The 27370-nt window shown below is 46.1% G+C and overlaps 1 protein-coding gene across 1 annotated transcript in view; it reads left to right on the forward strand.

Moving 5' to 3' along the window:
- The window catches only part of ASTN1 (astrotactin 1), a 316741-nt gene that overhangs the window by 286063 nt on the left and 3308 nt on the right, over positions 1 to 27370 (forward strand). The window contains 5 exon segments of the mRNA XM_012802586.2: positions 6408 to 6541; positions 10122 to 10273; positions 11339 to 11474; positions 16869 to 16969; positions 24914 to 25097. Of these exon segments, the coding sequence (XP_012658040.1) occupies positions 6408 to 6541; positions 10122 to 10273; positions 11339 to 11474; positions 16869 to 16969; positions 24914 to 25097 (707 nt within the window).

Below are 27370 nucleotides of genomic sequence, written 5' to 3' on the forward strand. Positions count from 1 at the left end.
CAACACCCAGCTAGTTTTTCTATTTTTAGTAGAGAGACTTGCTCAGTGTGGTCTTGAACTCCTGAGCTCAAGCAATCCACCTGCCTAGGCCTCTCGGCGTGCTAGGATTGCAGGCGTGAGCCACCACTCCCTGCCACACAGATCTTTTGTATGCCGCAAGGTCATGACACGTGCTAGCCAGTCTTCCTTTGCCTCTGCCACTCCCTTTGCAAAGATGCCGGGGAAAATGAATGGGCCCAGAAGGAGGAGCTGCAGAAATGTGGCAGAGCCCACGTCTCAGCTCATTTCCTGCCTCTCCAACCTGCTCAAGGACAGAGCGATCAGAGCGCGTCAAAACACACAACAGCATCAACAACAACCAAGGAAAAACAAGGGCACTCCAGGTGTGGGACTTCTGAGACTGTGAGCAAAGGCAGCCTTGGGGACAGAATGTAGCCAGAGTCGCAGCCGTGAGCGGCTCACCTGCCTGAGAGGTGTGCCGGTCCAGGTGGGGTGATAATTGCTTTCTTTTTTCCCCTGTAAGGAACACCTGGTGTGTCACAGTTTGTTTCATAGGTAATGCTCAGCCGACAGGAGGGATTTTTGTATGTGCATGTGTTTCTTGCCAGCCCGCCTCTGCCACAGATATTTCATGGAATGTTTGAAAATAAGGTTTTTCGCAGGAACACAAAGATGAATTGTTTCGTGGCCTACAAATGTCTCTCCAGTCTGAGAGAGGTGGACGAGGGAAGAGGTGTGGAAAAGAGACACCATGGAGAAGAGGGGGCTGGAAAGGATGAAGGAGGGTGGGTCACTTCAGAGACTCAGAGCCTCAGTGGCTTCAACCCAGCACCTTGCCCACCCTTACCTGCCCCATGTGGTCTCCCACTAGCACCCCAGGCTGCCATGGCTGACACCCCAAGAGCTTCTGGGCTGCTTGCCTGGGAGCAGTGGAGTCAGAAAGCACGTGCCCAACCGTCCTGCAGAGCGGGATGTGCAGAGCTTCTGAGCAGATGTGTGGAGCTGCGGAGGGGAGGAGGCCCAGTGCAAGGGGGATGCAGTCGGCATTTGCTGAGGCATCGCCACACCTCAGCCCTTCCCTTTCTCCCTGCACAGACAGTCTCAAGAGCGGAGGGGGGGGGGGATGTTTTCCATCCAGCCATATTTTAAACGCGTTAGTTTCTGAATGCATAGACAAGGAGCCCCTGGCTAGAGTTCCGTCACCGTCACACGTTCCTTCCTCTGATTTTCTAAGTTTGCCCTTTCTGAAGAGTGAAGGCGGGAGTGACGAAGCTAAGCAAGAGGAGAAAGGGGCTAAGTCATGACATCAGCACTCAGCGTGTGTTTTTACCTCTTCCTCCCTGGCATATCTTTGGGCCCCTTTCCTGGCCTCACTTGTCCTCTTCTGATAAGTTTTGAGGCTCTATTTCAGTCTAATGTGATCTGTGATTATGGTAAAGAAACAAATAGGTCGGACCCTATAAGCAAGCGGGTCTCTCAAACCCCACAATCTTGCACTCATGGTTTTCCACCCCAAACCCATCCCTGTTGTGCTCCCACCCCGTTGAGTGGCACCATCTTCCACCAAGTTGCCCTCGCTGGAGACCAGCGATGCCTCCTAGAATATCCTTACCATTCCCAACATCGCTTCCACTGTCAAGACCTACAGATATCTGTTGAATGCATCTTCTTTTTATGATACCTGGGTCACGGCCTGATATTTCAGGCATCCGTTGTGACTTCTGGGTGCCGTCTTACACAGAGCCCTTCTTAGGGCTCTCCCACCCAGAACCGTCTATCTAATATGAACTTCTGATCACTTTCCATCAAAGTAATTTAATGGCTCTGTAGAATCTCTTGAATACCGTCTAAAATCCTTAGCAAGCATTATGAGGCAGTGTGTGATTCAATTTTGTCCTCACTTACATAGTTAGATAGTTACCACTCTACACCTTATACTCCAAAATTTAGCTCCTTGGACCTCTTCCAACACAACACATTGTCTCTCCTCCATCTGGCCCTTCACACTTCAAACTCACAGTCCCGAGAAGGTCCTCTCCCACATTTCTGCCTTTGGCAAATTCCTCCTAGTACTTCAACTTTCTGCCCAAATACCACCAGCTGTCCAGAACCCTCCCCTCCTGTGCGCCAATGCCGGTATTCCTTCATGTAATTCCCATTGTGTGTGTACACACCCTTTTTACAGCTCACATCCATCACCTGTTGTCACAGTTGTTTACTCCCCTCTGGACTGGGAGAAATGCTTTTTCCTCTATGATAACCTAGGGCCGAGCCGTGGTTGGTTCCCCACTAAAGAAAATGAATGGATGGATGAAAAGAATGGACAAATAAATGGATGGATTTGGCCTAAAAGTTCAGCCACTCTCCTTAGAGGAAAACAATAACAAAAGTTGGACAATTTTATTTCTTGTCTGGAATCAGGATTAAATCTGCTAACAAATGTGAATTCCTCATGCAATGCCTGGCACATCATACGTACTGGAAAAAAAAAATGCAATTTCTCTTTCTCTTTCTTTCCAAATTGGTTCCTTCTTAATCTTCTACGCTCATCTAAGTATTTGCAGTTACGTGTAGCCCAGGATTCAGAGAGCAGGAACTCTTGTGGAGTGAATCAAACGTGGAAAATTAAAGCTTATAAGAAATGGGGTTTAAAATGTTTGTCCTCATAGGTGTTGGTCCTTATTCCCTTTGATTGAATATCTGATCATGTTCCTCCCCTGTTGAAAATATTTTAATGACTTAGCATTGCTCTTGAAATGTGACGCTGCCTTGCCGTGACCCCAAGGCCCAATGTCCCAGTCCTGCTGCCCCTCCCTCACTATCTCTTTGCCCTCCACTCTGTCTCTCACAGGCTAACATTTTCCAGTTTATTTTAGAAGTCAAGTTTCATCCAGGCTGGTCGTCATCATAATTTGTGTGTGTTTGTTTGTTTTTACCTGAAACACTACTCCAACTTTTGGAGCCAAATAACTTTTGTTTTTAAATTTCAAATTAATATGAGGGTACAGATTTTTAGGTTATATTGTCCTCACATCCAAGGTAAAGTTCAAGTTGTAGTAGAGCCTTTCACCCAGAGGGCCATGTTGAACACCCTCACATTGTGCAGGTTAGGTGAGATCCCACCAGTCGCCCGCCCTCTCTCTCCTCTCTTCTCCCCGTTGATAGACTGTATTTGTGTTTTATCATTCATGTGGACGTATAATTGTTTATATATTGATTTCATAGTAGTATTGAGTACATTGGATTTTTTTTCCCCATTCTTGAGATACTTTACTAAGAAGAATGTGTTTCACCTCCATCCAGGTAAATAGTAAAGTCTTCATTTTTTCTTAGTCTGAATAGTACTCCATGGTATATGTATACCACAGTTGTTAATCCACTCATGGGTTGCAAACTAACCAAATTAACTTTTGATGTATTCCCCAAAGCTCAGATCAAAAGTCACACCCTCATGGAGGCCCTTGCAAAGCCCTCTAGAGACTGCCTCCTTCCTCATCCCTCTGCCACCACGTGCACCTACAACATCTCACCCTTTTCCTTTAAAGCCTTTATCATGAGTGTGACTATTTTATGCAACTTTTACTTTTTGTTAGATTTGTGCATACGAGGGCCATATGTGTCTTGTGCATCACTGTGTCCTTAATGTTTAACTCAGCAAATGGCCCCTGTGGATGCTTAATTGTTGATTGAGGACTCTCTGAGGCAGCAGTCACAATTTCTTTTCTATCTATTCTGCCTATCTCAAAGGAAGTTTCATGGCATTTAAACAATGCACCTTTTGATTGTAATAGGGTTTCTTCAACCAGAGAATACCATAAGTCCTGCTATGCAGCAGGCTTAAAGCTGGAAGCTGGAGGATACAGTGTTCATTGAGAATGCTTGATGGAAAGAGCCAGAGGTATCTAGAGTCATGCTGAATTTCATCCAGGCACTACCCCACTCACTAGCCTGTGGCCTTGAACAAGTCCCCTCACCTATTCGACTCCTAGCTTCTTCCACTGTAAATGTTGGTAACTGTCAAAGTGTTAGCAGCCAACAGGGCCTTACAAATTATAAAACTCTGCACAAGTTATAGTTATAATCAAAAATTGCCTCCCATTCCCTAGGGGCTACAGTCTGGGTTGGGGGTCAGTTGTTCCAACTACTCTAACTTAAGATGGCCTGTGTCACTTACATTCTGAAAGAATGGAACATAGATACTGGCTTTAGGTGTAATAATTTTGATTTTTGGAGAGCTATCTTTTTTCCCTTCCTTTTTCTATTTCTTTCTTTCTTTCTTTCTTTTTTTTTTTTAAGGGACAGAGTCTCCCTTTATCACCCTCAGTAGAGTCTGTGGTGTCACAGCTCACAGCAACCTCCCACTCCTGGGCTTAGGCAATTCTCCTGCCTCAGCCTCCCGAGTAGCTGGGACTAGAGGTGCCCACCACAATGCCCGGCTATTTTTTTTTTTTTTTACAATTTGGCCAAGGCCAGGTTCAAACCTGCCACCCTCTGTATATGGGGCCAGCGCCCTACCCACTGAGCCACAGGCACCGCACTTCCCTTCCTTTTTCTTTTCCTTATTTTTTCAACATTCTTAATATCCCCCTCCTCTTTTTTAATGTTTTAGTCTAAACTTTTCCAGTAGCTAAGTTTCCTTTCTCTGATTTACGAGTTGGGTATGGGTGTGCTGAGAGAGAAGCAGGGAGCGAGGAATCAGAAGGAACAGTTGACACTTCAGAGGTTGCACTGACCCAGAGAAGAGGCTCTGACCTTAGGTATCTTGAACCAGCCAGGCTCCCTGTGGCAGATCCCACCCTCTCCCCTCCCCTGGGCTGGGGTCAATGTAGCCGGGCCACACCGAGGAGTCAGTACACCATCAGAATCCACCAACTCACCAGGGAATTGCCCTGTCACAAATTCTATTACCTCACTGTCCTAATTTTGTCATTTTGTCCTTTTTATTTAATAGTAAATATGTCTATGAAACCACTGAATATAAAGAATTCTTCTAGGCTCCGTGATAGATACAAAGCTCTACAGAAGAGTCAACTCCATTATTCAAAGACAATAATAATTGCTAACATTTATAGGTGACTAATGTATGCCGGTACTATGCATATATTATTTTATTTGGCATACATTATTCCATTTAATTGTTATAGAAACTGTGTTAGGAAAGTGCTATTTTTATCTCATTTTGTCATTGAGAAAACTGAGTTCATGTAATTTACTCAAGGCCATGGGACAATCACGGGCAAAGTTGGAACTCTCACCCAGGGGTACTGTGCAGGGCACAGTTGCTAGACTGTGTGCCACATCACTTCTCCTGTTCATGATCTACTAAGGAAGAAATGTCTAGTGCCTGGTCACAACTCAAGGTGGAATTGCATAAATACCATAAGTATGATACAAGATTTGCTGAGAGAATGCAAAGGGATTACTAGGACGGATGGGATGGGGAGGGCAGGTGACAGTACAGAGAGAGGTATTTGTTTTTTGTTTGTTTCCTTTTTTTGTTGTTAGGGAATCATTAGGGGTACAAAGAACTAGGTTACGCTGCTTGCATTAGTTAGGTAAAGTCCCTCTTACAATTGTGTCCCAAGAGGCGTGTCACACACCGTAACCCCCCTTCCTCTCTCCACTCCCCCATTCCATCACCCCCCCACCATGTACTAGCATCAATTGTCCTCATATCAGAATTGAGGACATTGGATTCTCGCTTCTCCATTCTTGTGATGCTTTACTAAGAAGAATGTGTTCCACCTCCATCCAGGTTAATACAAAAGGTGTAACGTCACCATCTTTTTTAGTGGCTGAATAGTAAGTATTCCATGGTATACATTACCACAGCTTGTTAATCCATTCCTGGATTGGTGGGCATTTAGGTTGTTTAATTGTAAATTGAGGTACTATAAACAGCCTAGTGCTAGGTGCCTCTGGGAAGAGGGAAGAGTGACCACTAGAAGACAAGAGGTAGAGAAGTCATCATTCCTAGAGCCTGAGGTATAGAATGATGGAGTGGAAAGTGAGGGAGATTGTGGCTGGAATGTGACTTGCTTCCCAGGTGACAGCCCTTAACCACAGAAACAAGCTATTATGCCAAAGGGAGAGGACACTCCTGATGTCATTTTGTCGGAAATAGTTCTTTCTATCTAGAAATGGATACAGTGATAGTGGACGTTGCATGCCCCTTGGAAAGTACTGGGAACTCAATGGAATCGGGGAACTTGGGGAACCCATGACCTACAAGGCTCCAGCTTCCCAGAAGCAATGTCCTGGACTTAAGAGTTTTAGACACCAAAATGGTGAAGTGGGGACGTGGAAGTCATTTAGGGCTGTGCAGATCCTTGGAGCTCTGCCTCTTGCTTCTCATGGCCTAGCCCTGGCTTCCTTGCACTCACCCTTTCCCGTGCTCTCTCGTGCAGCTCTTGCAGGAGGCCACCATGAGCTCTCTCTGGTGCTCAGGGACAGGAGATGTCATCGAGGACTGGTGTCGGTGTGACTCCACCGCCTTTGGAGCCGATGGACTCCCCACCTGCGCGCCTCTCCCGCAGCCCGTGTACGCTTCTCCTTTCCCTCCTCTCCCTGGCGCAGACGTCAGCACCAGCACCACCCTGCAAGCACATACTGAGTGTCTGCTATTTATAGATCAGTAGACAGGGTACCAGGGAACAGAAAGAGGAATATGACAAAGGGCCTGCGTTCAGGGAGCTTGCAGCCACCAGAGAGGCAGGTATACAGATTGGGGTTAGTATAGAAGCTGTGATTAATGTAACAAGCAACAGTTGAAGAAAGTATGAGGAGGGAGTGGCCAAATCTGAATCTGGGAAACGATGAAGGCTTCATGAGGAGGTGGCAGGAAGTAGGACAGCATAGCGAGAAGATAATCCGGGTAAGAGAGCAGCTGCAATGGAAGAAGTGAGAGGTCTCTAACGAGACCTTATAGATCTAGACCAACAACCCAAGCACTTCTCAAATTCTGGGTGCCGGGCAGTGTTGAGCAGTTAGATACTGTTCATTTAATAGAGAAGGAAAAGGTTCGGAATGGATTAGAGATTTTTTCCAAGGTGATACCACAGCAAGCAGAACCAGGGCTAAGAGGCATATTGTTAGCCATTGCTGTATAGAGGGAAGAAAAGTGAGAAGTGATTTGGGGTAGAACCAGTAGGACTCGGTGGCTGACTGACAGTCGGGGTGAGGAGGAAGGAGCCGTGGTGAGTGAACATAAGACGTATTCCCTTGTTGGCTGGAAAGATGAAAGAGACACAATTGAGGGTAGAAAAAGCATGGGAGCACACGCAGTTTTGCTGAAGAGGCCAGGTCCGTTTGGGCTTGCTTGGAGTTATAGCGGTGCAGTGCTGCAGAAATATTCGATGTGCAGACAGAAAGGTAGTCTGGACCTCTGCAAAAAAGTAAACACTAGTGATAAGACAATTTCAGTCAGCACCAAAGAAATGACAGGTGCAGCCACAGCTAGGAGAAGGGACGTCCCGAACATTTCTGCAGAACCGCAGTATCAGGTGGGAGGAGCGGAGGGCTGGAGATGACCATCAGGGGGTGTCTGCATTTGAAGGGTGAAGAGGGTGAAGTGCTGCAAGGTGCCTGAGAATAAACATGCCCAGTCTCCTCCCCTCAGTGAAAGGCTAAACAGAACTGGGCAAGCAGAGGGCCAGGGCCTGAAGCCGGGCCCCTTCTCAGCCTCTGACGTGGCATCTGCTTCAGAAGTGAAGCCACAGAAGTGCCAGGCCTGCCGGGAGGATGAGCTGGTAGAGCAGGAGCCCCTTGCTGATAAGGCAAAAGAAGCCCAGAGCAAGGAACAGGCACCATGTCACTGGAGGCTGAGTAAGCAGGAGCAGTGGCTGCAGGAAGAAAGCAGCCACCGAGAGGCTGCCCTCTGGCCTGAGTGGCGGGCAGTAAAGGATGGAGCCAGAGGAAAGCCGGGGAAGAGGGGGATGCAATGGCGGCCAGTTGTTACAAGCCACTGTCTTCTCTCCTCTGCTGTCTTCTTCTCTGGGTAGGAGGTTTTAGATGCACCAGCCGTTGGCTTCTTCCACTTTCTAATCATGACTTGGAGCTCTTGAGTAAAAAGAGAAGCAGTTACTGTTAATAAAAGTCCTCACATTTATCGAAAAAGAAGCCACTAAGATAACCTGGGGCTGTTAGACTGATTCACCAGGCCCAGCACTGGAGCTACCAAACAGTCGTCAGGTGGACACAGATCCAGTCATCAGGTCCTAGGGCTTGTTTAAAATAAACCTACATTTACTAAACCTCATACCAAAGGATCAAACTGGGCTAAATTTTCATAAACAGGAAATGTCCATTAAAGACTTGACTTTTCTTGTCAACTCTGATCTCATCCTTCAGTAGCAGACCTTAGTTTCAGCTGGAAATAGAAAGGCACTCTGGTTTTACACAAATCCATGTAATCATATACAGTTCTGTTTCTCAGAAGAGGCTGGGTTTGGTCCATATTTTCACAGAAATTGAGTTCTCAGAAAATCTTAAGTCTTACTTACTGAAGCCTCCTAATGCTTTTTTCTTCAAAATAGGACTCTGCATATGACTCTAATTAATGAGTTTGTCAATATCCGCACTGTTTTGGGTCTAGTCCATCCTTAATGTCATGTGTAGACTATGCGCTCCTTCGTAGTAAGCCATATGCAGAAGGCCATGTGGTTTGTATTATTTTCCCCAGTAGAATTCCTTCCTGCTGCTCCCACAGCCTCCTATGAAGTCTCGTTGAAGTTCTTATCACATTTTCTAAGTCACATGTATAATTGCATATTTCTAGTGCCCACTAAGCTCCATAAGAGCAGGGGCTGGGGTGGGCTTGTGCACCACGGCATCCCCAGCCGCAAGCTCATCCTTGTAAGTGATGGGTGATTCACAGATGTTTGCGAAATAATCCGAAAACGGTTTGGAATGGTTCATTCACAGTGTCTTGGCCAGTGATTCTTGAAATCAGTGGTTCTAGGCACCTGGGAGGCTAGGGGCGGGAAGGAGGGCCAGGATTAGGGGTGGTCATGAGATAAGGGAACAAAGCATGAGGTGAATGGCAGGGTACTTGTCAGGGAGGGAGGCTGGAGTGAGTAGAAACTGAGAACATTCCAAGAACCCAGTGGTCTAGGAAGAAACAGCAAATTGGAAGCAAGAGGGAAACCTGAGACACATACAAGAAGTCAGAACAAGGCAGTGAATTGAAACCACTTGGACAGTTAGGAGATCCAGACCAGCAAATGTCAACAATGATTATTAAGTTTATACAAGGTACAGAGAGGTATGAGACAGCAAGGCAAGACAGTGGTCAAAATGGACAACTTGCAAAGCATGAAGAGACTGTGAAGTGGGAAAAGCAAGCAAAGGCCAGAATTTATAGATGCCCGAGACCAAAGACAGAACCTGTGCGGGCAGATACAGACATCACCCCCTAAGGGGAATTGTGGTCAGCTTTTTCTTGCCCAGGGAACTCCTGCTAGAGCACTGCTTCCACACAGGCTGATCACGGCCCAGCCAACAGGCGGCCAGGGAAAGGTACATTAGCACCCATGACAAGAGGGGAAGCCAGGGCTTTCCCCCACCAGCAGGGCAGATCTTGACAACAGTACTGAAGCTAAATGAACTGTGGCCTTATTAGTGCGAGGTTCTCCTAAATGCTGCTGTCAGTAAGGTCTTTACATGTGCTTTATGTAGACGTGCTCTTAATGTTTTCCAAGAGGAAATCCTGAATTATAATAGTTTCAAGCTATACCAAGTAGTAGTACCCCCCAAACCCTCCTCTGACCCATGCAACACGCATTCAATCATCTTTGCCTTCCCTACTTATTTATTTACAAACAGCAGCTGAGTTTCTAATGCGTAACAGGCACTTGATGCATAAAACATAGATCTCAAAGATCATCCAGAACCTTACTATCTAGTACAGTGGTTCTCAACCTTCCTAATGCTGCAGTCCTTTAATACAGTTTCTGTGGATCGACCCACAGGTAGAGAACCGCTGATCTAGTGGATGAGACAGGCCCTCAAAGAGGTCATTTTTGTAGTTGATTGAAAAAGAAGAGTTTCCACTGTAACACTTGAGAAGTGCCCAGTGGCTGCCGTTGGGCCCTCAGTTCATGTTCCTTTCTGTCTGCACATAGCCTGAGACTCTCCACAGTTCACGAACCCAGCAGTACCCTCGTGGTCCTCGAATGGGAGCACTCAGAGCCACCGATTGGGGTACAGATTGTAGATTACCTCCTCCGTCAAGAGAAAGTCACTGACAGAATGGACCACTCTAAAGTGGAGACAGGTGAGCGTCCTCTACTTCATGGGCTAACCTTGGTCCAAGGTGGTAAAAAATAAAAGAAAAAGGCCCTGCCTTGCAGCTGGGCTCCAGGTCCTCAGTATCATTGGGGAATGCAGCAGAAGGAGGGAGAAAGAGAAGCCCTTGTTCCTTCCAAGCAGCAGCCATCTTGTCCATTTAAGAATTTTTGCGTGGTGAGCAGCCGACAAAGTCTTGTTTTGATTTTGCTTTTCTTCTGGTTTATAAAAGAGGTGTCCATTTCATTGCCTCCAGGCCCACTCACAAAGAAACAACAATACAGTACACTAGTTATCCTAGCCCACAATTAGGAAACAATCCTCCGCTAACCACTGCCATGATTACAGAAAAAGAAAAAAAAATTCCTTTGCTAATAACCCCCCTCCAGGCAAAAGCCTGTGCAAACAGATGCCTTGCCCATGTCTTGTCCTAAAGCAAACTCTGCTTTTGTCGGTCCAGCTAAAAGAAGGAAACCTTAAAGTAGTGGAAACACCCCAAGAAAAACATTCCATGCTTTAGTAGTTCACTGTCTACACTTAGGAAATGTCAACATGGATAATCCCTGAAGTTTACGCATGAGTTGTGGTCAGCAGCAGCGTGGTGGCATCCACAGTCTAATTCAGGGTAAATGGCTCCTGGTGAACCTATCACTGAGGCTTGAGGACATGTCCAGCTGCCTTCAGGCCTAGAGAGCTGCCTACGCCTTCAGGGGCCCTTTCCCTGTGTGCACAGGTATCACTAACATTTGGCAGTGACCGCGGACCAGCAGAGCTATTCTCTGTCCATGCCAGAAACATTTTATGAAAGAGCTGAAAGTGCGTCTTGCCTTAGTTGTTTCTGAGCTAACTCTAGACAAAAGGCTCTAAACTGATGGGTTAAATATGTAACAGCCAGAAAAGATCATTTCTTCTAGTTTTTCTTTTTCTACCAGGAATTGGAGAAGATTGGGGACTGAGCGATTTTAATATTAAGTCCTATCAAGTTGATTCCATCTCCTCATTGCTCGGTCATTGCTGTTTCTCACACCTATTCCATTCCTTCCCCTCTGGGCAGAAACGGTGCTGAGCTTTGTGGATGACATCATCTCTGGAGCAAAGTCTCCTTGTGCCATGCCATCGCAGGTGCCAGACAAGCAGTTCACCACCATCTCTCTGATCATACGATGCCTAGAACCGGACACCATTTACATGTGAGTAACACAGCCCACACCTGACGAGTGATCCCTTACCCTCAATGTCCCAAAGCTTTTCACTGGTCTCTTGTTGTCACTTGAGCTCCCTTGGAACAGTATTTGTCAACCTTTCTTATCTCACAGCACACTTGAACCTATAGCTAAACTTCTGTGGCACACTTAAATGATGTCGATGGGGAGTGAAGAGTAAAAAATAAGAATAGACTTACTGTTGCTTTGAGCTTCTTTTGAAAATAATTTAATTAATGATCTTTAAATGTTTCCGTAGCATACCAATTGAAAATCCCTGCCTTAGAGACTCAGTAAAAGATGTTGAGTCTCCAAAGTCGTATCCCAATTGGCATTATTAGAAAGAAATTTCTTGAGTGCTCAGATATAGGAGTGGGAAAGATCTAGAAAGATACCATAGTCCTGTTCCTCAAGGAGTTTGCAACGTAGGGGGAAACATATAAAAAAATCTAGCTTTAACATAAGACAGGATGAAATCAATGTTAGATTGAAGTGCAGGTAACATGTTGTAGAAGAGAAAATAACGAAGTAATTAATTCCAACTCGAGTGGGTATCATCCAAGCTGGGCTGGGTAGAATTTCACTAGGTAGAGGAATGTTGGAAAAAGCACACCAGGCTCAGGAAAAACAGGGGGAAAGGTGAAGAAGCAAGAAGGGGAATGGAGCACATAGTCAAGTAGGGCTGAAGCAGATGGGGAGGAAAAGGAAAAGGAAGCAAGTGAGACTGGAGAAACAGTGACCACCGTCAGTCAAAGGAGACTGTTACTATTAGTTTCTTTTTTGAGGGAAGGAGTAGGATACCAAGAGTTCCACGTTAGAAAACAAGCTCTGGTGGCATTGAAGTAATTTATAGAGGTGGGATACGGTCAGCATTTTTCTTTAAAGAAAATACAGTGAACTGTATCATGGCCTTTGGAACAGCCCTATTCTCTCTGTGAACGCTTCCCCATTTCTCCCTGTACTCTGGGAACCTTTGCAAACTATTTGTGAAGCAGAGATATAAAAGATACCAAAAGAGGAGAGATAGTGATAGCATCTAAGTCATGATGGGGAAAAGTGGGCACGGAGGCAGAATTCATAGTGATATAGTTCTGGGACCTTTTGACCCCATCAGTATGAAAAACATTCAACAGTTTACAGATGAGGTCACAAGAATAGAGTCAGTGTTTCCAGAGTAAATCATTTCCATTTCCACAGTTAAAGAGTTCAAAGAGGAAGAGCACTAGAAATGTGAATGGCACTGATTGCGAGATGAACTTGGATGTTCAGGCTGAATATCTTCCACGCAGAAAAAAAGAGGTATAACTATGGGCTGTGCATGACAAAAGTAAAATACCTAAAGACGAGTGATAGTCTAGAGGATCTGGACAGTATGTATAGACACCGGTGATAATACTGAGACCATGGATGTCCTCCTCCATTTTGGGCAATGCCACCGGTTCCATGACCCTCATCAGCTCTCTTGATAGGGGGCAGCTGCTCCCTCAGGAGGAGAACAGGCTTTAGGAGTGCAGGCTACTTAATCTGTTGCAAGATGTCTCAAACTCAGTGAAACTTGAATTGCCATTTACAATAAGGGCTCAACAATCCCAAGTTGTGACTAAGTCATGGTTGGTAATTAGGAATTTCAGTTTCCTATGAACCAGAGCCTGGCGTGGTGGTGTCAAGAGTGCCATTCTCCTCACATCGGCCTGACTTGGCTCCATTTCTGACCAAAGATGGAGGTCAATACTTTCTTCCACTCCTGCTGTCGGTGATGATCTTCCAGTATTGCCTTTCTACGTCTTGTAAAACAAGAACCTTCTATCAATGTTGGTAATTGAAGAAATTGGAGACAGCGCACAGGGCAGAGGAAGAAACGGCCGGTCCCCACTAGGTGGCGCTGCAGATCGTAAGGAGAGGGCCGGGCTGGCGGCCTGAGAGCCGCTTTCCTCCCGGAGGACGATTGGGGAAGCCCAGACCCCCTCCTCGGGGTAGGAGGAGGGCAGCCCTGGAGCGAAATCTGAGAAAACGTGGGCCCCAAGCCTGCTTCTGTTTCTAACCACCAAGTTAGCAAGACACTTAAATTTTCTTACTATGAAATGAGAGGAAGGTGTCCTTGATGGACGGCTGTGCGTGGGGGCTTTACACCCGGTGTCTCTGACAATCCTCCACTCTGAGATGGGGTGATAGCTGAGGAAAGTGAGGCTCAACAACACTGAGGAACTTCCCCAGGGTCACCACAGCTAGTTATGTGGGGTTTCCACGCACTGCGTCTCACTCCCCAGCCACTGCAGGTCCATGAACTCATGATCCCATGTGGACTAACTGAGCTGCCCCCAGCCTGCCACCCACAGCACCAGAGCTGCCCTTCAGCTCAGCTGCCTGCCCTGGCAGCCCGTGTGTGACATGGCTTTGGCAAGGGTCTGTGGCACAAACAGTTAAGAGCCCCTTGCTGAAAGGGATGTTAAAATGTGTGTAGTCCAACATCTTCATTCTACAGATGAGGAAACTGAGGCCACAGTGGAAAGGTGACCTGCCAGCTTGCCAGCACTCTGCCCCTCGGCACAGCAGGTGCTCACAGGGGAGGTGCTGTCTTTTTAGGAAACAAGTAACTCAGGAGAAAGGGGAGCCAGATCCAGGGGTTCAGCAGAAACCACCCCTCCTGGAGGGGGAGCTGGAAGACAGAGACAGCAGCTGCTCTTGGCAGGCGGTTTAAGGGTCTTCCGTGTATAGTTTCAGGGTTTTCAGCCTGGAACCCAAAGCTGGCACTGGTCTGTGTTGTTACACAAGCACACGGGTCCCTGTTAGGGACGTCACCAGGTCACTAACCATGGATAGGACAGTCACAGGCCACTGAAGTGGAAGGAACCCAGGAGCTTTGGACGAGCCATTAGACTGGGCACAGAGCTTCTTGCTTCTCCCCACTAACCCCAGCTAACCCTCTGGCTGCCCTGCGAGGCCTCAGTGTAGCCTTTATAAATGTAGCCATGAAGCCACAGAGCCATGAAGGAGAAGGCCTTCCTTGAATGACCACTGGTGGCATTTCCACATGAGGATGTGAAAAGTGCTCCCGTGCCATCCCAGTGAAAAAATGAGCCCATTCTCTAGACCAGAGGCCAGCACTGCAGAGGAATGACTCTGAGGCCAAGCTTCGTCCCTAGTTAGAAGGCTGGCTGAAGCATGTCTTTTCATGATAACTGCTTCATATTAAAAGTAAAGTATGCTATTAAAAATGGAGGACCATCCTGAGCTGAGGTCCTGAGGGATGAGCCCAGAGGTCCCACAGGGCAGACTTCAGACCTGCACCTTATTGTCTGATTCCCACAGGGGACAAAAGTCCCTGTCCCACCTGTGTCCCCTCCATCTAGTAGGAAGTGAGCAAGCCCAAAGACTTACAATGTCATACAAATCCTGGTAGGACTGTCCTCCAGGGGCTTAAGTGAGCCCCTTTCTTTTGCTAGAGAGCCTGATAATAGGCCCCCAGAGGTGGGATCACTTGGTCTTTCTGGAAAACTCTACCCAGATCCTGGTTGTGGCACTCAGCTTTCATCAGAGTCAGGAGGTATGAAGTCCTGTTCTTGCCCGAGGATGATGCTCTGGGGCCAGAATGGTCACGGGGCTGGGCCACAAGCCTGATCCTGTGCCCTGGTCCTCACAGTGGGCTCCCTCCCTTGCTTCAATGCTGCCCCCAGGCCGCATGTCTGACCCTTATATCTGAGCTCTGGCCCAGTTCCCACTGCTGAGTCCACCCTGTCTGATGTTCTGTCCCTGCACATCCAGGCCTGCTTGGTTTTTTCCTGTCTGCTTCCTGGAGCCCTGTGGGAGTTTCTGGAACACAGGTCAGGGCTGTAGTCTGCCTGCTCACTGACTGCTACCTGCCAGCATCTTAAAAGGCCACCGGTCCTAAACTGCCTATGGATGGGTTCCAGCCACCTTTTGTAGCTCACCATCATTTAATCCCAGACTTTTAATTTCTAGAAGTTTCTCTGGGCTATAAAGGGAAATTTTCTAAGCCTTAGGTAACACATTGATTGTCAGATGGACCCTCTCTCTCATTCAGTCCCCAACCCACCCTCAATCCTGTCCCAGCTCTGCTTTGTGGAAGGTCTTGCTATAAGTTCTGCTGAACTCTTGGATCCTGAGCTGGGGCAAGAATGTCTATGCTCACATTAATTCTCACACTACCATGACGAAGCAATTAGTGTAAACTTTAGGCTCCCAAGCTCTCACCACTGCAGCACAGCTGAAGGAGAACAAGAAAGGCGGCATTCATGGTTTTCTATGGGCTGACCACATTGTCTACCAGAGGCCCTGGACACACAGACACCAGAGCTGACTGTCGCAGCTGTGCTCAAACTCCCCTCTGAAAAGCAGAAGCTGGAGTTTCTCTTTTTCTTCTCCATCCAGCTCTATGACCCAGGGGAGGATTTTACATTCAGCCTCTGATAGCCCGGTTTTCATCCTCTTCCTGGGAAGGCTCTTACAGTCTTATCACACTGTTGGGGGATCGTGACATTTCCAGGGACCATGGATTCTTGGTCTACAGTGGGTAATGTCTCCGTGGAACAGAGTGAGCTGTGTGCCAGGCATGAAGTGTCTAGCCATGTCTAGCCATAGGAGAGTGGAGAGACCCTCCACTAGGGCGGTCTTGCATCTCACTTTAAAGAGGGAAATTGTCCTCCATCCTGTGTGTAGAGGTAGCGACTGAGCGCAGGACAGAACGGATGAGACAGAAAAGAACTAATGTGATTTGTGCAGTGTCATGAATCCCATCCTGCGCAGGTCTTCCTTATACGTTGTCAATCTCATCTCAGCCCCACAGTGACTCACAAGTAGTCTTACTGTCCTCTCATCTCTGTTTTACAGATAAGAGAAAATAAAGCTGTTATTAGCTGTAGCTATAACGATAGCTTAAGTTAGCTATAAGTCCACATGGCTTCAAACCCAAGTCATAGCCATCTATTTCCAAAGACATGCACTCTTTCCCTCAGCTCAGTGCTGTCAAATGCCGCCTGGCTTCAGCATCGCCTGGAGGGGTTGGTAAAACACAGAGCTCTCGTACCCATTCCTGGAATCTCCAATTCAGTAGGTCTGGGGTTGGGAGCTGAGAATTTTCACTGCTCACAAGGTCCCAGGTAATGCTGGTAATGCTGGTCTGGGGACTCTACCTGCACAGCCAGTGTCCTGTGCCCTGATGCTTTCTGTTATATAAAAGCTCACAGACAAGACAGTAAGTTACAACCACAACCCACCAGGAAACAGGGAGAAGCTAGAGACGGTGTGCTTTCTGCCTGGGGTGATGGCATTTACTCTGCCTCAGGGTGACAAGAGCACCAGAGCTACAGACCATTGGTCCCCAGCCAGACTCTCTGATAACCATGCCCTTCCTGCCCCTGCCAGGTTTACCCTGTGGGGAGTGGACAACACAGGACGGCGTTCCAGGCCAAGTGACGTGATCGTGAAGACCCCTTGTCCCGTGGTGGATGATGTCAAAGCTCAAGGTAAGAGACAATGGGGTTAGCAGAGTCCGCAAACAGGTGCCCAGGGGCCTCCCTTGCCATGAGGAAAGAAGGATGGAGAGAGTCAAATGGAGCAAGCTGGAGTTCAAGAGGAAAGGGGATGAATTACGTACTGCCTTGCCAGAGGCACTCCTCCTGGGCTTCTGCCCTCAGGCAGAAACCCTCCCCACATCTCCTTATTCCACGTAGTCCGTGAGTCCCATGAGTCAAGGAGCCAGGAGGAGATGGAGATGCTGATGAAACCCCTCAGCATCAGCGGCCACACACCAGGTGCTTAGGAGCATGGTGAATCACCTGTGACCTCTTCCCCCAGCATATCAGTGGGGTCACCTACTTTCTTTATTGGCTTTTGTATATTTGAAAGGATTTAAACATGGAAAAGCTGCAGGTTTGGAATGAATTACTAAATCACCCCCTCCCTAGCAAAGATGCATCAGAATCTTTAATTCTATATTTTGGAGTTATTCTGGGCCAGTTCTTCAGTACAGAATCATCCATCTTTAATACAAGCCCTGCCTCCCCCCCCCCCCACAGGATGTGTCCTGGCTGACCAGGAAGGGTTTGTCTTCAGTGGACACACTGCACAGTGGGCTCCCCTCTCTCTCTCCTGACGCTCCCTGGTGGGACACTGCCTTCTCTTCTAAGGTTTTTATATCCCATCCACAACCAGAATTTTTGCATCATGATTACTACTTCTACAGGGCTCCAGCCCTAATAAAAGTGATCTAGTCAACCCCTAACTTGATAGAAATGAACCGATAACATTTGCAGATTAACAGATGTTGACCAATGCTGGAAGCTTAGGCTGTGCAAGTGTCACTCTGAGAAACACTGTGGCCAATCTGCTTTGCTGACACCCCTCAGATCACCTTATCTGTAGCTGCTAAATCCTGTTCTATCAGAATAGCCATGAGAGTCATAATTTCAGCATGTCTAAGGGTGACACCAAGATGATGCCAAGTCACAGGGAAGAGTGAACTGAACTACTTTCATCCCACCCCCTGATCTTGGAGCACTGTACAACATCTGAAAGGATTTTCACACTTACTCTGCCTGGCATGTGAAGAGCATGGTTATTTTCAACACAGACATCTGAATTCATCAAGGGCCTTTCTTAAAACGCTTTAATGGATTACTATTCCTCTCATGACAAAAATATTTAATAGGCGTATTAGGACCTAAGTGGAGCGGTCCTTGCCCCCTTCTCTAGAACATTCTTGCCAACTCCCTTGGCCAGTCTCTGCATTCTGGCCTCCTGCCTTCCTCCCTGCCTTGCCTTTGCACATGTTGGAACTGTCACCTGGAATGCTTTGATCCTTTTCAGCTAATTAGCTGCTCTCGGTCTGAAGGTCTCAGATGCCGTGTCATTTCCTCAGGCAAAAGAGGGCAGGAGCCATGGTTAGGTATGCTCACAGCACCACGCTTCTGTCCTTCCAACATCGTTTGCTATTGTAATATGTTCTGTCTGTCTACCTCCCTAGACAGCTTGGTGAGATCAGCGCCTCCATCCCTCATAGCCATACTCTGTCCCTACTGGAAGGCAGCACTGATGGCTGACTGGCTATAGAAGAACTCAGCCTCTGGAGTCGACAGCCCACATTTAAATTCCTGCTCCACCATTGAATTGCTTGATCTTGAGCCTGTGACTTCACCCATGCCTCAGTTTACTCATCTGTTACATGGAGGGGTACTCCAGCTAATAAGGTTCTAGTGAGAATTAAATCAGTTAATTAATTTAAAATAGTAAAAATAAATAATAATAACCCAGCACCTGGCACACAGTAAATACTCAGTAAATGCTAACTACCCTTATTGTCAGTAACCAAGCATAGATCTTGCCCTCTACTAAGAACTCACCAAGTATTTACTAAAAGAATAGCACATTGTACCATTTTACAGATGCAGAAACTGAGATTCAGAGTGGAGTAAGGAAGGTGACCAAGGCCGTCAAGCATGTCACACAAACAGCCCTCAGACTGACTGAATGACTTTTGGAGTTCTCTGCAATTTCTTGATGGTAAAAGCAGAGTCTGGGGTTGAGAACTCCCAGATGAGAGGTTGATTGGAGAAGACACGTGCTGCCCTTATTTCCTCATCTGCTGATTTCTTCTGCGGGGCAGGTGATGAGAAGGCGAGGCCGCAGTTTCTGTGTTGGAGAGTTCACTGGTGTCCTTGCCAGGCAGCAGCTGCCGCCTTAGAATTGCTTGCTGAGTAGGCAGTGAGTGGCAGGACTTCAGGGAGGTGATTAGCAGGTGGAAGGGGGACAGTGTGATGCTACCTGCAGGGATGGGTGAGTAGAAAGCTCTAGAAACAAGCATAGCCAAGGTGGGGAATTTTTCCAGCCCTGGTTCCCTGTCAGGCTCCTTCGGGGCAGCTGCGGCCCCAGGCAGAGACACCAGACATGCTCTGTCTCCTGTGCTTCCCGACTCCGGAGAGTGTCTGAAATCCCTGCAGACCAGCTGGGAGCACCAGCGCCAAATGAGTGCAGAGAGAATGAAATAACACTCCAGGGCCTGCTACCTTTCGGCCAGGAAGGCATCCTGCACAGGGTAAATCCGGAAATTAATGAGTTAGACTAATTGGGGGCATCCTTGCAAATTAATACTGTTCTAGCAATTCTGCTAAAATACCATATGCTTTGCCTTTCCCAAGCCCCAGATGGTGATCATAAATATAGTCATGATGTGCTCGGGTCTGCGTGTAAATCTAATAACAAATGGGAATTACCTTTTAAGTGACCCCAAATATGACTTCAGCTCCTAATTATCTACCTAGAAGCCAGACCCTTATAGGAAAATTTTTCCAAAACTCAATAGTTTCAATAAAGAATTTTACCACATTTTGATGCTAAAACTACTGTGAAAAATAAGTTCCTACCAGTGTTGTGCTGAAATCAGCCTTCTCCCAGCAGGTGCAAGTTCATGTCAGGGCAAAGATGAATGCTGTTGGCTGGAATGTAGGTTGGGGCAGGGCTTGCTGAAGCTTCTTCCTTAAAGGAAGGCTGGTTCCCATCAACCCTTCCCCAGTATCCATCCCCCCCCCATTCCAGGCATAAATATTTATTCATTCTTTTGTTTGCTTCTTCCATAGTCTGTTTTCGAGCCCTGCTATTAAAAGGGAAAGAAACAAAACCGACTAGGCTACAGATCTGTTTTCAAGCATCTTATTATCAGACTTCAGGAGTTAATTAATTCATCTAACACATATTACTGCATACCTACCTAAGCATCAGGGTAAAACCCTCTGCTTCAAGGAACTTAGTAAATTAGCAGGGGCAACAGACACCACCAACAAAAATAGTAAAATATTTAATATTGCGGATGGTGATATATGTTATGGAGATAAATAATCAGGGATGGGGGATGGGAGGTGCAGAGGGTGGCATTTTAACCAGAGCAGTTTGGGATGAAGATGAAGGAAGAAGCCACACACATATCTGGGGAGGTCATTCCAGCTCGAGGAGCAGCAGCACAGAGATTCTTGGGAAGTTTAAAGAGGACAGAGGAGGGAGGGTCGGGGCAAAGAGTAGAGGAGCTCTGTGGGGATGATCCCATGGGCCTGGTCATCAGGGCAATGGGCTCACTGGGGATTGGCAGGGGAAGCCCCGGAGGACTGTGAGCAGGGGAGTGACACAGAGGGACATAATGTTCTACAGACTGTTCTGCCTGCTGTGTTGGGAGCAGGTGCTAAACAGGGTGTCTAAGGTTAAGGAGGGACCAGGTAGAAGGCTAGGGCAATTCAGAGGAGAGGTGATTTTTCACGCCAGCATGGTGGTGGCAGAGGTGGTGAGAAGTAGCCCAGTTCTAAATTACTTTGACAGTAGCACCAAAAGGATTTGCCAGTGGCTTGGGTGTGAAGCATGAGAAGAAGAAGAGTCATGACCATCTTGGCGCAGATTGTGGACAGCACTTGTGGAGGGATGTACAGAATGCCCCGGAGAACATGAGCCAGCTTGCTGCAAGGTCCCTGTGGCCTGGGTGGGCAGAGCAGAGTCAAAAAGGAGACTTGCGAGGGCCACGTGGGTCAGGTCAGGTAGGAAAGGAAGACAATTCAGGGCTAATGCCTAGGGCCATTGGAGAGCCAACAGGCTGGCACATCTGTCACTGGAGAACAGATTTAATAGCAGTAGGGAACACAGAGGTGGGAAGGAGGCCGTGTTCGCGATACGTGATGTTAAGGTTTACAGTGTTACCTTTGGAAACCTGGGTCTGAGTTCAAATCTAAAGATTTAATGATGATTAAATCTAAGGATGATGACTGGTTTTTGGTGTTTGGAGGTCACTTTTGCCCCTGGAGTCACCCCTCCCATTTAATCAAACTATATTCCCCCATCCCTTGGATCGGGATGTTTCAATCTCTCTCTTAGTCTCTCTTAGGCTGTCTCTCTGTCTCTTTCTCTCTCAGCAGTGGGGAAAGCATGCTTTAAGAAAGAACCGGTAATAATAAAATAATAATATCTACTACTGACCTAGTCTCCACCATGCCTTCCTCATTGCAGACACCCTGTCCTATGTGCTGTCCGAGGTCTCTGTGCCCGCCCTTCCTCTCCCTGCCTGCTCTTCCCCACGTGTCTGCAGCTTAGCTCCTGCCCCCACTTCCCAATGACACCTATCAGGACTGTTTGAAATCACTATACCCCCACTAAGTTCTCCCAAGCTTCCCTCTCCTGTTTTATTCTCCCCACTTTCTCACACATTGAATTTTATTCATTATTTATTATGTTCATAGCTGACCGGACTGTCTCCCACCACTATTCTAAGTGTGATAAGGGTGAGGATTTTTGTTAGAGTCTCTCAGTGATGTAGCCTGAGTGCCTAGAAAAATATCAGGCACATAATAGCACTTGAAAAAGATTTTATGGAATGAATGAATGAATTAGTGCAATCTCACTATGTCTAGACATTGTATGAAAGAAAGATTTTATACTTAATATCACTTTGATTCTTACAATAATCTTCAAGGATGTATGTTATTAACTGTCACTGAATAGAAGGGGAAACTAACACCCAGAGATGTTAAATAGCTTGTCCAAAGCCACACAGCTGGTATAATGGAATCCAACTCTGTCTGATGCCATGGGGCCTGTTCTTAACCATATCTCTGTGTCTGAGACCCTCAGTCCCAGCCCTGTTTATTTATCCCAAGAGATCTCAGTTCCTTTCTAATAAAGGAGTTTCCTTTTTTGTGATGACGCTATGCAGAAAGACTTCTTGTTATCTTTTCACTTGTGTTTTGCCTATTCCTGAACCTTATGCATATCAAAAAGGAGAAGGTGTCTGTCTTAAATGACTCAAGACTTCTGTGAAACTGAAGCTACATAAAATTATAACAAAAAATACCCATATTATTATCACTTGAGTTAGTGAATTCTTGAGCCCTGTGAGGTTAATAAAATAAAATCTCCCAATTCTTTCAGTGGAGAAAGAAGAAGCCAGAAATAGTCCTGCTCTAGGAGCCGGGGGCCTCGAGCTCCCTGAAGGGAGCATCACATTTACTGACGTCTGCTCTTTCACACACCCAGAAGTTAGATTATCTTGGTTGAGGGAGGTTGGTGGTGAAAAGAGGTCTTTTTCTAAATGCTGCAGGTGATGGGACACATCTCCCTTCTCTAGCTGGTTTTGCCTGCTGTGCTATGAACATGGCAAATAGGCCAGAAAACACCTTCCCAGCCATCCCTGTCACTCATCAAGGACAGTCACAACCAGGGTGTAGGGCGTGGGCCACGATATCCTATTAAAGTAAGATCAGATTGGCATTAGCGACGGGTTGGGAGAGGAAGCCCAAACCTCCATATCTCAGCTTGAGTCTGCTCACCGACATATTCCTGATCATTCCTCTCTTAGCAAACCCTCTCCACCTCCCATCAAACACAACACAGCTCTGTGAATAGTCCCTTGGCTTCTGTTATCTCACCTCTGGACGTGACTCCTTACACATCTACCAGGACTGCCTCTTACTTAGCAGCCACGGTTTAACCAGGACAATGCCCTCTCATGCAAATCCCCACCCCAGATTTGCCATCCCGCCATTCTTTCTCTGATACCTTGAATTTGTTGTGCAGCACCAGTTCCTGAGCATCAGGACAAAATAGCAATGGTGTGTGGAGCTACTTTCAAACCTTGACTCCAGCCCACATTGGTTATGTGACCCTGGCTTCTCTCTGAATTTCCTCATTTGTAATACAGGGATATTCACATTCATCTTGCAGTGGTGGAATAAGTATTGGAATTAACATTACTTATCAAATTTTTTATTTCTTAATTCTATTTAAAGAACCTGAAAATTTTAAGAATCTGAAAATCTTAATGAATTTCTGAACCAAAATTATGTTTAATGCAGATACATGTGTTTTATTACCAAGGATTGGTATAACCTGTATCACTGAGAAACCCTCCCCACAGTAGATTCATACTACTCCCAGAGGTATGAGTTCCCTTCATCCAGCTAAGGTGGTTTTTTGGTGGTTGTTGCTATTTCTAATCTACTATATTGTCTGGCTGTACTGTTCACAAAGTAAGGTCTATCTCTTATGCTCACAAACCACAGACAATATAGGAAAGTAAGGAAATAATTGCAATGTCTAGAGAGGATAGGGTCAGAAATTTGATTCATTCCAACCCAAGAAACTCCTACAATGATGACTTTGTCATTACAAGCAGCCCAGAGTTCTCTTTGAATGGTGATAGGGAGTCAAGTTGAAATGCCTTCAAGGTAACAGAGGGTCTGGTGGGCAGAGTTCTGGTTTGGGAGCCTGCCGACTTAGTTTCTTCATCCCCAGAATTAATATTGGGCCCCAAACATCGTCCTCTAGCTCTTAGTCTCCCAGCTGGTTAATGAGATATCCAAACACATCTCCTCTGTCCAGCAGGTTGAGAGAGAAAACTTTTAATGATGAAGTCCTTAGCTTCATAACAGAAAATGCCAAGGCTATTCAAAAACATTGCCACTTTACTATATTACCAAGTTCTGTCTTTGCAATGCATGCTTTTGATGGAAAAATATCAGTGGCATAAATTAAGCTGAAAGATGATCCATTTGGAACTACAGAGGTTACCAGGTTCAGTTGCTGTTCTCTGCAGGTCTCCGTGCTTGCCTTTGTATCTGATCTAGGCAGTTGTAGCAAGAGTTCTGTGTTCCTACAATCATGGCTTCCCTGGGTTCCCATGTGACTGGCCAGCGCTACAATCAGGTGACAGTACCTGATGTCATCCCTGAGCTGAGTGCCTGCCTCTGCTGCCTCAGGCTGCCCTGTTGATTCTGCAGAACCACATGGTAGTCAAGTACATGCGATCTAGGGGTATGGGGTTCATAATGCCTCGTGGGAGCAACCTTGTACTAATCACTAATGGGAGCCAGAGATGAGATCTTTCTTCCTGCCTATGGATGGACCAGTGGAGGTCCAGGATCTTCATACGTCCTCTTCTGCTCAATGCATCAAGCAGCCTGTCAGGAAGGTGTGGCCAGCTCCCCATGCACCCCTGAGTACTGGCTCTCCCTCCTGTCTTGCTTCATGCCCCTTTATCCTCACTCCTGCTTCCCTGGATTGCACTTGCCAAGGGACTATTACTACATTAGCTTTTGCTTCAGGGTATATAGTTTTAGGTAACCTGAGTAAATACAGGGAATATTATAATTGAAATTGACCTTGGAAGTATTCTAGTCAAAGGCTTTCATTTTGTAGAAGAGAAAACTGAAGCCCAGTGCAGCAGATGTAAAGTGAATTACTCAAATCACTAGGTTCAATATACGTAATATATTGAATACACATAATATTCTTCAAGTAACATGATACATACACAAGTATACATGTGTATGTGTCTATACACGTGCATACACATGCACACACGCATGTACACATAATACATATATGTATGTATACACACACATATGTATAATAATGGTATTTGCTTTTTCTTCCTTCCTCAGAAATAGCAGACAAGATCTACAATCTCTTCAATGGCTATACCAGTGGGAAGGAGCAGCAGACGGCCTACAACACCCTTCTGGATCTGGGTTCCCCCACCTTACATCGAGTCCTCTACCACTACAACCAGCATTATGAGAGTTTTGGAGAATTCACCTGGCGGTGTGAGGATGAATTAGGCCCCAGGTAACCCATAAACTGCATTATCTCCTTTAAAAACTCAAGACAGTTCATACCTCTTACTCTAGTCCTGCATCCATGAGGCTGCGGAGACTTCCAGAGTGAGCTTAGGTGCTCAGAGAGTAAATCTCCTGCTCTCGGACAGAACAGGCCTGGCAGGTTAGTTCTGGATGAGCTCTGCCTAAGGAGTAAAGTTGTGAGTGCATTTCCTGAACTCTGAAGAAGGTTTGCCCTTGACTTTGATGTGTTCCACACTCTTTTCTTTACTTTATTTTTTCTTTGTTGGGCCTCTCTCTCTCTCCTTCCTTCCTTCCTTCTTTTCTTCCTTCCTTTCTCTCTCTCTCTTTCCTTCCTTCCTTTCTTCCCCTTTCTCCCTTCTTTTCTTTTCTTTTTTTTGGTAAGTGTGCCCATCACCAGGGTGGTGTGCATCGTACCCATTAGGTGTGGTTCCCCCTCCCCTCCAGCCTCCCCCACCTGTTTGCTTTCCATTGAGTTTTTCTACCAAATGTGCATATGAGTGTTGATCAATTAGTTCTGGTATTATTCCCCCCTATTCTTGTGAAACTTCACTTAGAAGAATGGTCTCCTGTTTCACTCAAGCTATTACACAGGATATTAATTCTTCATGTTTTATGGGTGAGTAATACTCCATAGTATGTGCATACATATGCCACGTTTTGTTTCTGTATTGAATATTCTTTTCCTCTTTATTGACATGGCGTTCCAAATGCTGAAACTACAGGAATCAAAGCCTTAGTGATGGGAAAGAAAAGTAGGAATTTTGTTAAAGAAGTTATTCAAAATTATTTACTGCATTTGAACTTTGCATATGTTATTTTCATCATAAAGATTCATTCTGAGTAAAGTCTATGTTCTCTTGAAAGACAACATAAGAGTACCCAAAGACCCACCTTGACATCTGTCTTGGCCCAAGTTAGGGTGGCAAGGTCCCCTGGCCCTGGGGCTGTAATTTCCTAATATTCAATGCCTACTGCTTCTAGGCTGCACAGACCAGATAGAGTTCTTGGAAAGTAAGGCCTGAGAAGGATTTGTAGAGATACCACCTGCCTTTTGCTCCACTCATTGTAATTGCACATTGGCACGTTAAAAAACAGACTTCCCTGGAAATACTGAAATTTTTAGGTACATGTGATAAAGATGATTTTCACCTGGAATGTTGGTACCTATATGTTCCCAAATTATTTAAGAGCTCATTTTAAAAAGATGAAAATAGAGTAAAGGATATAAGAATAGTTAAAAAGAAAGAAAAAAGAAAATGAAGGAAAGAGAGAAAGAAGGCTGGAGCCACCTCTTTTGGAAGAAACTGCTTGGCCAAAGTGCCCAGACGGTGGAAAGAAGGAAATGATGAAAATAAACACTGTAGAATCCTCTGGCATGTAAGGAATTCTGCCCTCCAGCTAACATGGCAGAATGCAAGTATCACCCAAAAGTCATGCCATCCATCCGACCACTGACTAGACTGAAGGGACACTCAACCTCAGTCAGCTTATTGTGACCTGCAGTTACAAAGTTTCCCAGAAAACTGACGTTCAGGACATTTTCCCTCTGTTTTCTCACTTTTGAAGGATGAAGAAAAACAGGGTTATCTTCTGAACTGAAATGATGTCATGTGGAAGCTTGGCAGCATCTTTCTACATTCCATAAATTGTGTCCTGATCTTTAGAACAAGTGATAGTTCTTGAACAGACAGACATTACTGTTACGGAACAGAGGGAAATTATGTAAGGGGCATTTAATTTGTTTTGTCTCAGCTTTGCCGAGAATCCACCCCTGGGTTAGAAAGCAGATGCATGATAGGAAATGTGCTCTTCACTCCACACCCTGTCTCGCCTCCTGACCCGGTCACTCCTCTCACCTGACCACAGCCCAGCTCCGTCCATCCTCTCTGCCTAGCCTGCCTCTTTCTTCCCTCCTCTCTATCTTCTGACATTCCCTGACTATATATGTACAGTTCTTTGCCAGGGAACATCAATGCCATAATTTGAACAGCACTAACATTGCATATATCATCTCAATTTCAAAGGGCATTTGCTTTTAAAATTTCTCTATTAGGACTCAAGAGTCAGAAGAAAAATTGGTTGATGAAATAAGTGAGCTGGGGAGGAAATGTGGGTCTTGTTGTAAAGTAAGACCACCACTGAGTGTATACCCTGCTCCCCAAACTCCCCTCCCTTGGGGCTCTTCATGTGCAATACTGCTCTTTTGTGGTTCTGTACCCATATTAGAAAACATTGTGTAGTTTCATTAGCCTGTGGAAA

This window comes from Otolemur garnettii, unplaced genomic scaffold (assembly GCF_000181295.1).
Source record: "Otolemur garnettii isolate 467f Iridium unplaced genomic scaffold, OtoGar3 scaffold00016, whole genome shotgun sequence".
NCBI lineage: Eukaryota > Metazoa > Chordata > Mammalia > Primates > Galagidae > Otolemur > Otolemur garnettii.